The sequence below is a fragment of the Seriola dumerili genome, unplaced genomic scaffold (assembly GCF_002260705.1).
Source record: "Seriola dumerili isolate Sdu_G_001 unplaced genomic scaffold, Sdu_1.0 BDQW01000149.1, whole genome shotgun sequence".
Taxonomy (NCBI): Eukaryota; Metazoa; Chordata; class Actinopteri; order Carangiformes; family Carangidae; genus Seriola; species Seriola dumerili.
Window position 1 is genome coordinate 21,159,771 of NW_019174404.1, and position 13,947 is coordinate 21,173,717.

General features: G+C 41.1%; 1 protein-coding gene across 3 annotated transcripts in view; it reads left to right on the forward strand.

Annotated features, from left to right (window-relative positions):
* The window catches only part of LOC111225485 (gephyrin-like), a 31,866-nt gene extending 17,919 nt beyond the window's left edge, over positions 1-13,947 (forward strand). For 2 of the 3 annotated variants that reach the window (XM_022750395.1, XM_022750396.1), the window contains 12 exons: positions 35-90; positions 3,406-3,525; positions 3,617-3,675; positions 3,766-3,919; positions 4,059-4,180; positions 5,102-5,189; positions 5,392-5,465; positions 6,494-6,558; positions 12,572-12,675; positions 13,242-13,338; positions 13,454-13,592; positions 13,690-13,947. In XM_022750395.1, the coding sequence (XP_022606116.1) occupies positions 35-90; positions 3,406-3,525; positions 3,617-3,675; positions 3,766-3,919; positions 4,059-4,180; positions 5,102-5,189; positions 5,392-5,465; positions 6,494-6,558; positions 12,572-12,675; positions 13,242-13,338; positions 13,454-13,587 (1,073 nt within the window). In that variant the 3' untranslated portion in view covers positions 13,588-13,592; positions 13,690-13,947. Of the gene's footprint in view, positions 1-34; positions 91-3,405; positions 3,526-3,616; positions 3,676-3,765; positions 3,920-4,058; positions 4,181-5,101; positions 5,190-5,391; positions 5,466-6,493; positions 6,559-12,571; positions 12,676-13,241; positions 13,339-13,453; positions 13,593-13,689 lie in introns of those variants that run through there. The other variant, XM_022750397.1, reaches the window with a different exon arrangement.

The following is a 13,947-nucleotide window of genomic DNA, read 5'->3' on the forward strand; positions in this document are numbered from 1 at the left end:
TAACTTGATTAACATCATTATCATTGACCTGTAGCTGCTGATGGCCCAGGAGATCGCTTCATCATGGGAGAATCACAGGCTGGACAACAGGTCAGCTCTAATACACTAACACCACTGTAGAGATAAAATCCTGAATGGCATTTAGTACCTGAGCCCTGTTCCATCAAGGCAGATAAAGGAAAATTCTGGCTTATTTTGTTAAGTCTCACTAATAGAAGTCAGAGTTCTGTTCCATCACTGTTGCTTATAGGATTCCCTGCTCAGTAACCATGGTAACCAATACTGCAGAACTAGCCTGCCCCATAGCATGCTAACTGTCAAGCTTAACTTAGCTGTGTTTCAATTAATTTTCCAACCGGAAACAGAATCTCAAAAGAAAGTTCCATCAAGTGTCTTATTGCGAAAGCGACTCTTGTTTTCTCTTCTTTCTGTGACATGATCTTCTTTCCGACAATCGACCGTTCTGGGCTGCTTGTATAGTCCGTGCGTGCGCATTTTGCAGCTTGTTCAAGCCTGACTAGGCTAGGCTCGGCTAAATTTTGTTAATGGAACAGCTTGAGTCTAAAGTGAAAGTCCACGTTAATTCAAACCGGCTTTTTCAAGTAAGCGTTGATGGAATACCCCCTTGGAACCATTCATTTAGAAATGCAGCTACTCAAACTGTCAACAACACAACTGTTAGCACCTCTACTCAGATAAACATTACCAGTAACTTAAGTCTGACCATTACCACAAAGACTGAAAGTAACAATACTGAATAAATATACTACCTTCACGAGCAGAAGCACTACTATTACTAATTCTAATGCTGTTTTTAGAAATACTACAGGTCCTATTTTAATGGTGCAAACACAATACCGATGTCTTGGATGTGTGACTGTTTGGCACACCTGCCATTTTGGTTCATGTATATGCAGCAACAGAAAGCAGAAGAGAGCTGCATGAGGTTGAATATAGTTCAAAAGTTGTGGTGATTAATAAATACTCTCTATACCTTTATTAGAACCAAGTGCACACATTCATATGATAACAAAAAAGCAGAAAAAATGAAAAGGCTTGGGTTTTATGCTACATGGTCAGCTGCAGATATGTGAATATGAAACATCAAGGTGATGTAATTAACAAAAAGTCTAGACAGACCAGGTTGTCTTATGACCAGGGCAGTATAACAACTTACTCATTTGAGATGATAAATCACATTGTAGTTTGCTTGTTCACTCTTTACGGTTACCTCTTAACTCTTTGGAAGAAAAGACTGTCGAAGTCATTTTCTAACGTGCAAGTACGGTTTCCTACGGAAGCTGAGAAAGGCCATACTCGCAAATATTTTTTTATCCCGTTTTCTTAAGATAACAAAGCTCGTTCTCCCAAGATAACGAGATATTAACAAAATGAGTTTGACTAAACCTCATATACTAAGTCACAGTAACCCTAACCTTAGCAACAATCCTTAGTAACTCGTTAGCTGACGACGATCTGAAAATGACCTTGTATGGAAAGACACAGTGTGATTCGTGCCTTTGATTGAAATATTCTGTGATGCGTTGATCAATATGTCGTCCTGACATTTTCACTTTACAGCTCCAGAAGTTTCCATCTGCATCTGATCTCTGATCAACGAAGTCATTATAGGAGAAAACAAGCTTTGTTATTTCGAAATGAGGCATTAATTATCTTGTTATCTCGAGATAAGGGGATAAAAAAATATTTTTGAGTATGGCCTTTCTTGGCTTCCGTAGTTTCCACATGCATCTGCGCATGGTTATAACAATGCATGCAATACAATAACTGATCTCAGAACGGTGGAGGCTGAGTCAAGGGGCAGCTTGACAGGCACATTTGTCTGGAGCTAGCTCTGGCTAGTCACTCATCAAAGATCCCAGGATTATTCACCGTGATCAGATTTCCATAAAATGGTGTTCCCCTCTCTGCTTGGCAAACCGCAGCCTCTGTCACGACCACATCCACAAAAATGACAGCAATAATAGATGCAACGGCTGATAGTCAACCCTCCAGAGACAACAGCCTCCTGTGGCCACAAGAGGACTGTAAATTGCGAGATGAATGCAATGCTTTATGGGACAGAATGCTGTTTTGAGATGTGAGGAGAGATATCGCTTCCACTTTGGTGTCTTTCTAATTGATAAGTCTATTTTTAGCTTTAGCTGGTCGAGCACTACTCGCCTTGCTTGTCCTGATGGTGCAAAACTGCTCTAAACCAGTTACATCACTGGTGTCACTGTTCTTAATCAGCTCACTCCACTCACATTTAAGCATGACAACATCGATTCAACACATGGAGAGAGCTTCTCCAGAAAATCCTGTTGTTGTTCTATGGAAGATGCAAAGTGACAAGACGCGAAGACACAGCTCTACAGATCTGCACCCAGAGGCAGATGGTGGCTTTAGGATACATTTTTCTGGCTGTATTTTTAACCTAAATTGGATCACAAACCTCAGTAAAACTTACATCATAACTATGCAAGAATTATTAGGTTATTCTTAGAAATAAATAGTCAAATCAGCCTGAGTACGTTCCTCCTGGGCTAGCTTCACGGTCGATCCATTCAGTGGGGAAGAACCTTCCCATGCCCCCCCCAGCAGAGTCCATCCAACCGAAAAGCAACGAGTTCAGACTTTCTATAAAACAAGATTATAAAATGTATATGCTCAGTCTCCATGCATAACTCGAAGTTGAGTCGGGAACAGCATTCTGTGCTCAATGATGCCTTTATCCTGCAGCGCCTGATGCACTTCACTGTAGCTTTGTTGCCTCTTGCAGGTTTCAACAGACAGATCTGGAAGGAAACTGGGGATTTTGTCTTTGAATGTCTGATTCCATTTAGCACTGGCAGCCGTCAGGATCCTTATATCTACAGTCCAAAACCCTCAAAATCAATGTTCTCAGTTTGCTTGAGTTCATGCTTCGCCTGGTGCTGAAGATCCAACGGGCTCTTTCAGTTGTGGATGGAAATGCATATCCATGCTTAGAGCTATCAAAAACCAGGCACAGGCACATACATCCTGACCCTCTTCTTACTTAGGGAGTTTATTCTACAATTTCAACACTCTATTTTTTCCACTTTGATTTGCAATATTTCAGTATAAATGTTATAGAGCTTTTTATCCAGAAAAACTGCAGCTCCTCCTGTACGATCAGTGTGGTGTCTATGGTTACTACGGCCTGAAGCTATGACCATTACTACCACTAGTGCTACTTTCAGTGATAACTTTACTGCCACATCTGCTACTAATACTGCTACTACTGCTCCTTATTATCCCATTGTGTCGTGTCGATATTTTACCATGCACTAGGTTCCACTATGACTTCTGAAGTAAATATACATGACTGAAATGCATTGACAGCCATCAGACTCAATAATCTTTGTCTGTGTGTGTATGCAGCCCACCCACACAGTGATGCCAGGTCAGGTGTTGAGGGTGACGACTGGGGCTCCGATTCCTTGTGGAGCCGACGCTGTGGTCCAAGTTGAAGACACTGAGCTGCTAAGGGAGTCTGCGGATGTAACTACACCACTTAGGATGCTGTCTTGATCACTGCATGGACAGTCTGTGTTTTGTTCAGCAGGTGACACTGACAACGTGTCTGTTGCAGGGCACAGAGGAGCTGGAGGTGAGGATTATGGTCCAGGCCCGGCCCGGACAGGACATCAGGTAAAAGAAAAAAGAACCAAGTGGTCGCTCATTTCTTTAGAAGCTGCCGTCCGTTGATTATGAATGTAACGTGTTTGCGTGTGCGCACAGGCCAATAGGTCATGACATCAGGCGAGGGGAGTGTGTGTTGGCTAAAGGAACACACATGGGCCCATCAGAGATCGGCCTGCTGGCTACAGTCGGAGTGACTGAGGTCAGCGTGCACAAGTTTCCTGTGGTGGCCGTCATGTCCACTGGAAATGAGGTACATACACAAAAACAAACGCAAATACACTCACAGACTTTTCTTTTAATAACTGCATTTAGACTTTTTGGTTTTATATTGAATCAAGATGCCAGTTGAATTTGTGCGTGTGCGCGCGTGTGTGTGTGTGTGTGTGCAGCTGTTGAATCCAGAGGATGACCTCCACCCAGGGAAGATCAGAGACTCTAACCGCTCCACTCTTCTGGCCACCATCCAGGAGCATGGATACCCCACCATCAACCTGGGCATCGTTGGAGACAAGTAAGACATTCCTCTGCACCTCTTACTGTCATTCTTTATGTTGTGACAGAGCACATAGATTCAGGCAAAAGTTTTCAACCCTTTATAGTTCTGAGCAATAACGAGTCAGTGGAAAAAACTATTTTATACCAAATGAAATAAATTCTTCATCTTTTGATTGGGCAGATTTTTCTGCCTCTGCGCCGGCGTCAGTCAGAGCCGGAGACAGAACTTCTTCAAATTTGGTACAAACATTCACTAGGGCTCAAGGATGAACTGATTACATTTTGGGTGTCAAAGGTCATGGGAATGCTGACCTCTCAAAACACGGTTTTGGCCTTGTGAATGTGATATCTCAGTAACACCTTGCAGGAAGTTCTACAAATTTGGCACAAATCTTCACCTGGACTCAAGGACAAACTGATTAGATTTTGGTGGTCAAAGGTCAAAGGTCACAGTGACCTCACAAAAAAGTTTTTAGCCAGAATTCAAGACTTCACACAGAAATTAGGACAAAATTTTAAATGTTTAATATTTCTTTTTTGACTAGTCTTACCAGTTGATGTCAGTCTATTTAAAATGATTCTTATGCAATTTAAAAAAGCTAATCCATGAAGCTGGATGACCAACAAGAGACTTAAATTTAGAAGTAATGATAAAAACAAGGGTCGAAACAGAAGCAGCAGATGCAGAGATATCCAGACTAGTTGTCCCTACCATGGCTGGATCCTGCACTTTCCCATAATGCCACTTGATAGACGTCTTTTCAAGTCTTGTCTGGTAAATGCCCACGTCTCTTCCATCAGTAATGTGTAGTTTTCAAGCCCAATCCAACATAACCCTGATGACATCACTGCGACATCACCAGGGTTGTTCTCTTAGACATCATACAGCTGAGTAGCAGCCCCCCGTGAGTTTGATGTTTCACGCTTTTGTCTGCAGCCCTGATGACCTGCTGTCAGCTCTCCATGAGGGAATCAGTCGTGCCGATGTAATCATCACCTCAGGAGGTGTGTCCATGGGCGAGAAGGTATCACTAACTAATAACCCACCTCTTCTAACTAACTAAAGAATTCACTGACATGTTGAGCAGATGTTCTGATATTGAATGAGGAAATACCAGATTTTCTTTTTCACAGTATTGTGTTCATTTTTTTTTTTTGTTAATTCTGTGTTTTTGTTTCTGTTTCTGAAAACAGTTTGACATGTGTCTGTGTTTGTGTGCCTATCAGGACTACCTAAAGCAGGTGCTGGATATTGATCTTCATGCTCAGATCCACTTTGGACGAGTCTTCATGAAGCCAGGGTAAGATGTTTAAAATGAGGGAAACATGGGTTTTGGTTTCTGGTGAGAAATAAGATTTATCCTCTTCCCTGTTCATATTGTTCATACTGCTTATGGCTCTGATTTCACTACTACTACTGCTTCTGCTCATTATACCTCTACTACTGCCACTACTACTACTGTCTCTGCAACTGTGAGAACTGCTTATACTACCACTGCTATTAGTACTACTAACACTACTTCTGCCGCTGCTATTACTATTATTTCAACTGCCACAATTTTGTTGTACTGTTCCTGTTACCTTTACTACAAATTATATTGATACTATCACAGTATCACTGCTGATAACAGTACTACTACTGCTTCTGCTAATATTGATGATAGAAGCACTATTACTGATGTGGAGGACCAGGGATGTCACAGTATAAGTAATAAAGCATTTCCTTAATTTGATATTTTAATTGGCATTAAAAATAGGAATTGTAAAAAGAATTTATAAATGAACAATTAATCCATCCATAAATTCTTGTGATTTAAAAATGTATTCACAAAAACTCATTAAATAAACCATTTATACATACATGTATTGATTCATGAATAAATAGTAGAATTTGAAAAACTTTCCTGGATTTCCTCTTCAATTTCCATTTCCTTTTTCCAGCTGATTTTACTTTTCCTATTGCCTGATCCATTGGCTTCCTGACACTCTGGCCTTCAGTGCTGGTGAAACCTACTAGGTTAGCTCTCCAACCCGTCAGAGAGCTTGTTACATCCCATGGCCAGTTGGGATTGTTTAGCCTGGTTTTACCACTGAAGGTCCAGAGTGTCACAGAAGAGTGTCCAGTTATTTATTCCCATGTTTAAAATGCCATCAAAAATGTATTAAATGTATTTACTGATAGATAAAACGTTCACTTATAAATTCTTTTACAATTTCTATTTTTAACGCCTATTAAAAGATGAAATGCTTTCCTGTGACATCCCTGGTCCTCCATACCATCACAGCTACTGAAGGTGAAACAATTGACCTGTGTGTTTCTGTTCCTCAGTCTTCCTACTACCTTTGCCACAGTTGACATTGATGGCGCACGGAAACTCATCTTTGCTCTGCCAGGTACTACGTGTGAAGTAACTGTGTTGTCTGGGTGTTGTCTCTTTGTTGTGGTATCACCTGGACCCTCTCTGATCAGTGTTTCTCTGGTTCAACACCCACTAAGATTATTCATGTCGTGTCCCATTCACTATATGAGAGCTACAATCTGGCACCAGAACAGTAGGTACACTGTAGAAGAGGAGCAAAGGACAATGATAGCACATGACAAGATGCAGTTTGTGTGCAAATAACCATGGTTGTTTAAAAATCATGTACAGTATGTGATGATCCAGGCTAGGGCTGCCACTAATGACTGTTTTTCTATCGATTAATCTATCGACTATTTTATCGATTAGTCGATTAATCTAAACGATTCATTTTCCTCCAGAAAATCTAAATGATCTAAATTTATCAGCTACAAGGACCAAAGATATTAAAAAGCTTGTCTACTAATGAACAGACACTTACACATGAAGTAATCCTTCATGTTTGTGACTGATCTTACTGCGCCGTAAAAAATAATAATAATCACAAAATAACACTGGTTAAACAAGACTTAAAGTGAAGGGATTTGAACTGTGATGTGCTCATCCTCCCAAAGTCAGACGCTAACCAGCTGATCTTATCTTAATCTTATCCATACACTTATTGATCCAGCTCAGACTATTAATGGTTCTTTATTTTTAAAAAAAAGAGTAAATTCAGAACAGGATCTGAATTGATTGCTCTGGTTTGTTTCAGCCAGTCGCTCAGTTTACAACAGTCTGCCACGTTTTAAGATTCACAGATAGCTGTCGTTGTAGCATTTGCTAACAGTTCGTTATTAGCCTGACCAGCGCCATGTTGTTGTGTAAAAGACAGCGGGACTCGGCGGAGGAAATAGATGAAAATATCTCTTTTGTGTTTGTTGCTTGTTGAACAGATGATTGGATGAAGTTCTTATTGGCCTTTTACCTTTTATTGCACTTACAGTAAAGTTCAGTACAGTGATAGTTGTCTCCAGTAACTCCAGTAATCTTCAGTTATCTTTTCTTTACCTGGTTCTGTGTCCAGCACAGCCTCTGCTCTGCTGTTCACTGTGTGTGTGTGTGTGTGTGTGCGCGTGTACGCGCGTGCGTGTGTGTGCGTGTGTGTGTACCTGCAGCCCCGCCACCACTAGAGAGCAGAGGACAGAGAAGCAGTGCAACCATAAATGATAAATAGAAAATAAATATATGACAGGTAATTGTGACTGGCTGCTACAAATAAATCAATAACAGCAGTTTAAAGCCTGAAGCACTTGGTAACAGACATGCACGTACTGATGACAGTTGCAGCTTGAATTTCATTGGCCACAGTGAGGCAATGCCAAGGCAGAGGCGGGAGTCAGTGGAGTGATGGTCCTGTTGTTCTGGATGAACGTTGTCATAGCATGGAGGCAGCTAGACCTCCAGTATATGAGAATAAAGTCGTAACTTTACAAGAAAGAAAATTCTTCCTTTGTGTCTCTTGATCATTTTCTGACATACAAGTAAATTCAGGTCTAATCTGGTCAGTTGGTTCATTTTTGAATACAATTTAAAAAAAAAAACAAAACAAAAAAAAAAAAACATTGACTGTAGGTCTTTTTCAGCATATTTCGACCTAAATACCAGTTTAAGGCGACTGAGGCTCAGGAGGTAGAGCGGGTTGTCCACTAATCAGAAGGCCGGTGCTTCGATCTGCGGCTCCTACAGTACGTATGTGTTTGAATGTGTGTGTGAATGTGGGATGTATTGTAAAGCACTTTGAGTGGTCAGTAAGACTAGAATAGCTCTACATCAGTGCAGTTCATTTACCGTTTTGATCCTGCGTTGTGTATGCATCGCTTAACACACACTGCATGCTCTTCACACTCAGAGTTCATACAGTAGCCTGGATGTGCCTGACCGTGGATCTTATGTGATTACTTCTCTGGAGCGTTGACGCACATTGACACTGAGAAATCACAGCAGCATAACCCACTGGGTCAAGATGCCACCGGTGTGTGGACTTGCACAGAAAAACAGGAGGCTCAGCTGTGTTAATGTGCATCATATATGTGTATTGCCAGTGTGTGTTGCTCTTTACTCTCAGTTGGAGAGACATGCAACATTTCAAGTGACTCTCTGGAAGCTCTATAGCAGGTGTGTGACATGCACACACACACGCACACACACAGTAACACTGTGCTATCACCATGTTTGTTATATCTTTATGAATGTTTCCCCAGTGGTGTGCATCTAATGTGCCTTTGTAATACACAGTGCAGCTTGATTAGGGTTACCTTCAGGTGAATCTTGCTGAACTACGACATAAACGCCACCCAGTCTCCATCTGAATAGACCTGGAGGTTTACATGCTAACTCGTGCTTAAAGTTGCAGGTTGCATCCTTTACAAATCACACACTGGGGCCATGGTGAGTCACTTGAGCCAAGTAAAACTGAACTTGATGTATAAAGTTCCTAACATTTCATCAATACTTTTTTTTAGTTTAGTTGTCACATTGCTCAAAAAAAAAAATCACCTCATTTTATGACTCCAAGTAACTTCATGACCCTTGGTAACTGTGTCGTGGTAAGGTCCTGTTTTCAGGACACCAGGGCTGAGGTCGAAAAGTCAAAATAATCTCCTTTTCTAAGCACTTTTCCTTGACTTTGATGGAAAATGTCACAAGGTCAAGGAGAGATTTTTTTTTTAAACTAACTTTATTTACACATGGACGATAAATCCTCCTTTTCTAACCACAAAAACAAAACAAACAGGACTGAAATGTGGAAATAAAATGAAACTAATGCACAAGTGGAGGAAGTTGAGCCATTGAAATAATAATTAAATAGAAATAAGGAACTGAGCAAGAGATCAGAATGAATTACATTCAGACATAAGTTTATAGTTTCCTGTCATCGGCGCTTTGACATTTCTACATTTGTTAAGTAGAGAAAACTATTTCTAGTGTTCGACACAATGGGAGGGGATTTAGTGCAACAACATTTATGTATAGGCTGTAGTATTTTGTTATGATGATGATATTGTTGACTATAAAGTCAAGCTGCTTGTTCTCCATGACGACTCCTGACTGGATTTAAAGAGAAGAAATCTATATTCATGGATTTGGGCTTCAGTGGATCAGACAGGGATTTCCTTCAGTTCTGGATCCAGTCACAAACATTAAACTGTTTCTCTGTTGTTTCTACATGTATGTGGCTCTGCTGTGGTGAAACTACAATGGTGCGTCGCTTTAAATGTTGCTGCAGCAAGGAATTGTGGGACGGCATTTCTCCTTTCCTTTGGTAAAGGAAGCTCCAGTGTTTCCTATGCTGAAGGAGATGAGATAGGAAGCACTGAAGCTCCTTTCCTCCTCATGTAGAGAAGTGGAGCAGCTCTGATCATGATGCTGCTCAGACACTCCAGCTCATTTCACTCAGTTTCAACCATCATAAGAAAAAAAGACTTTTCGACTGCAGCACTGTCCTTTTCACCTCTTGTAGTGTATCTGCCCTTTGCCCCTCCCTCCGTGTCCCTCCCTGCAACTCTCCTTCACCCAGTTTAAAAACCTCTGCTCTACAGTGAAGCAACTGATATTGATTTTGTTTGGACCAACTGATAACATGGTAAATAACGGGTTAGAAATGGGTAGAACTGTCCTTTAAAGAGCTGCTACAGTTAAGTGATTAGTATGCAGTGTTGAATGAAATTTAAATTATTGAATATCTGCAAGAATCACTGGTTTAAAAAGCCCCTATAGAAACCCCAGTCTGTGTGTTGTGCTGATTAAAACTGTGTTGCTGGAATCCTAGAGTGTAGTATGTCCTGTGGCCTTGTAATGTGGAGTGTGTTGGTCTGTGCTCCAGTCTAGCATTGTATATGTATTGCTGTTGTTATTAAAGGAAACTTCAGCTTCAGAGAAACTGGGCCCTCCCTGCTGGAGGTCGTGGCCCCGAGTGAGACCGAGGGCAGACAGCCACAAAGCCCTGCACCTAGAGGAAGTAGGTCCTGAACCCAAAATGACCCATAATCAACCTCTGACCGCACAGATCCCCTTTCATCCTGCTTGGAAGAAAGACATCCTAACTTTGATTCCCAGATGCCTTTCTGAATTACCTCTACCCCAAACAGTACGGCACATTATGGCCGACTCACTGGTGTGTGACAGCAGATATTTCTGTGATAAAACTTGAGTTGTCACTGAAATAAACTAATACCCTGCAAAACAAAATTGACACACACCAGAAATGACCTCAAATGTACCGCCATACAAATCACTGCCTACAGGACACTCGTCAACCCTCCCTGCCCAAGTCCGTCACCAAAACTTTGACCCTCAGCTGATTGAAAATATGCTGAATGAAAACATTGTGATTCCCATACTGACTGTAACCTGGAATATTCTTCAGCCACTTGTCCTGGTCCTCGTCCTTGTGAGCTGACCCTCAGTCATCTCTGTCACTACCTGCTTATCCACAACTCACTTCATGCTGCATTCACACTGTGGTCAAGAGGGGGTCAAAATCATCGGCACCATCACAAACACTTAATTATTTTGGCACTTACACAGTCACACAGGTCTACACAACTTGTTTTTGTTCATATTTGGGATTAGTGTCATCAACTAAACTTAACTCAACTTGCAAGCCTCTTTGGACTACGGTTACCCATAACACCCGTCGCTACCTAGACCCACAGAGATGTGTACATGTACAGGACACCGTCTTGACCAGCTCCTATTTTTTTCGGTATGCTTGAGCTCAAACTGGTGTAGCTGAGACGCCAAAGTTTTAGCTGTGTTTCTTGTTCTTCTCTGATCTCCAAATTGGACGGCCTGAAGGGCAAATAGTTGCTTTGTTACTACTTTCATAATTACCAGAAGAAGAGGCGTATTTGGTACTGCTATGGGAAATTGTTGTTATAAGTTAGGTTTGCAGACAGTCCTTTGTTCCTCTGCTTTCTCTTCTTCATCAGTGAAAAGGCTAAACTGAGGAGTGGGAAGCTCCACGTAGTCAGCAGTCTTGTTTGTACCTTGGCTTATTGTACGTTTACACTTCAATTAAATTAAAATGCATATCCAGGATGCACAGTGAAAGCCGATTTCTTCTCCTTCCTCAAATGTTTTTCACCTATCACATCGCTCTGACTGTACAAACATTTATCTGTCCCTCTCCACTAGCACGCTGACAGTATGTAGTAGTAGTAGTTTTTTATTCAGTCATCACACATAATACAGTAAACAATATAGACTGAAAAAAACGGTCAGCGGTCTAAGTAGTGACTGAACAGGCTCAGGCTGAAGCAAAATGCTTGTATATGCCTGTCTACATTCTTATCAATATAAGCTGCCCACCAAAAACTAAAGAAAATTAATCACACTTGTAACCCTCAGAAACAGCTCTGTGAACCAAAAGGAAATTACACATTTTCAAATGTATATTAGCATTGTTCCATAATTTGAGAAAAGGAAATCATCCACATTTACCACCCTCAAAAATAGCTTTTACAGATCATTCTTTTGAAAAGCGAATTACACATTTTGAAATTTAAATTTAACCCTGACGATGGAAACATGATTTTTATCTTTTTGTATACTAAACTTACAAACACCTCTCAGATCATATTTGCTGTCCTGTGTGGTACTGAGCTGAAGACATTTGTAAAAATTCTGTCAGACAGAAACAATTGATTTGTAGTCAAAACAGACTTAAGAATAGCAGCTCAGTCAGCCTTGTTATGCTCTTGAATTGGAAGGTTTTTCTGACACAGAGTTCTGTTGTCTTTGCACAAGGTCTGCAGCAGTGGTTATGACTGTGACTTGAAGATACATTTATTCACCAAGTACAATAAATGCATCGGGATCTGTTTGGGTTATATCAGGCACGTACAGTACAGAAACATGTTGAATGGAAACAGAGACAGTGCAGACACTGATTACACACTGCGCACTGTATACATGCACTAATATATAGATTGTAGTAATTATCTACTAGTTATGTAACTCAGTTGTTTTCCTCCTTAGTAACCGAGTGTTGTGTTGTTGTAAAGGTAACCCAGTGTCTGCAGTGGTGACATGTAACCTGTTTGTGATTCCGGCTCTGAGGAAGATGCAAGGCATTCTGGATCCTAGGCCTACTATTATTAAAGCTAGGGTAAGACACACACACACACACACACACACACACACACACACACACACACACACACACACACATACACACACACAGAGACACACATTTCAGATACATTTTCAACAGTAACTTAAATGCTGTTGAAGCCTGAATCTTGTTTGATCTTCTTGTAATGTTCTGACGTTGATGTTATTTTAAAGCCACATTATTAGACGCTCTATCTCGGCTCTATACAAGAAGAAATTGTAATACTCTTGTAAATATGTAGCAGGAGCCAGCAGACGGTCAGCTTAGCATAAAGACAGGAAGGAAAAAAGAGCGAGCAAAACCCACTCACCAGCACCTCTGAAGCTCTATTAATCAACATGTCATACATTGTTTGATTGAAGTGCTTCATATTTAGGGTGTAGACATGAGAATGGTATGAATTTCTCATCTCACTCTCAGTGAGAAAGGAAATGAGTTAAATCCCTAAAAAATTCAAAACTATTCTTTAAAATGAGAAGCAGTGGTTTTAATAAGTATTTAACATGTTAGTAACTCAGTAACGTTTTGTGTGTGTGTGTGTGTGTGTGTGTGTATTACAGCTTTCCTGTGATGTTAAGTTGGATCCCAGACCAGAGTACCACCGCTGTATTCTCACCTGGCATCACCAGGAGCCCCTGCCCTGGGCACAGAGCACAGGTCCGCACACACACACACACACATACACACATACACACACACACACACACACACACACACACACACATTGTATACGACTTACTCACATGCATGATCTCTGTCCCTGTGTCTCCAGGCAACCAGGTATCCAGCAGGCTAATGTCAATGCGTAGCGCCAACGGCCTGCTGATGTTACCTCCTAAAACAGAGCAGTATGTGGAGCTACATAAGGGAGAGGTCGTGGACGTCATGGTAATCGGACGGCTATGATGCAGGTACATCAAGCTCTCATCCTGTACATATGTTTGACTTTGTCATAAAGGTGAGGAAAACACAGACAGTAACGACCCCTCAAACTGTTTCTCTCCCCAGACTTCAGTGTCAGTCGCCAACAGTTACCATGGCAGTGCCAGAACTTCCTGTCTGGACAGGAAATGGGCGGGGGGCAGGAAGTGATGCATGTCTACCTGGTCACCATTAGCTGTGATGTCATATGCAACAGCCAATTGGAGCCAGCGCAGGCTGAATCCTCATTGGTCTGCTCTGAGGAGATCACTGTATTTCAATGGAGAAAAAAAGAGAAAAGAAATATATAAAATATGAGATTTATTCTGTAATATTATTACTATC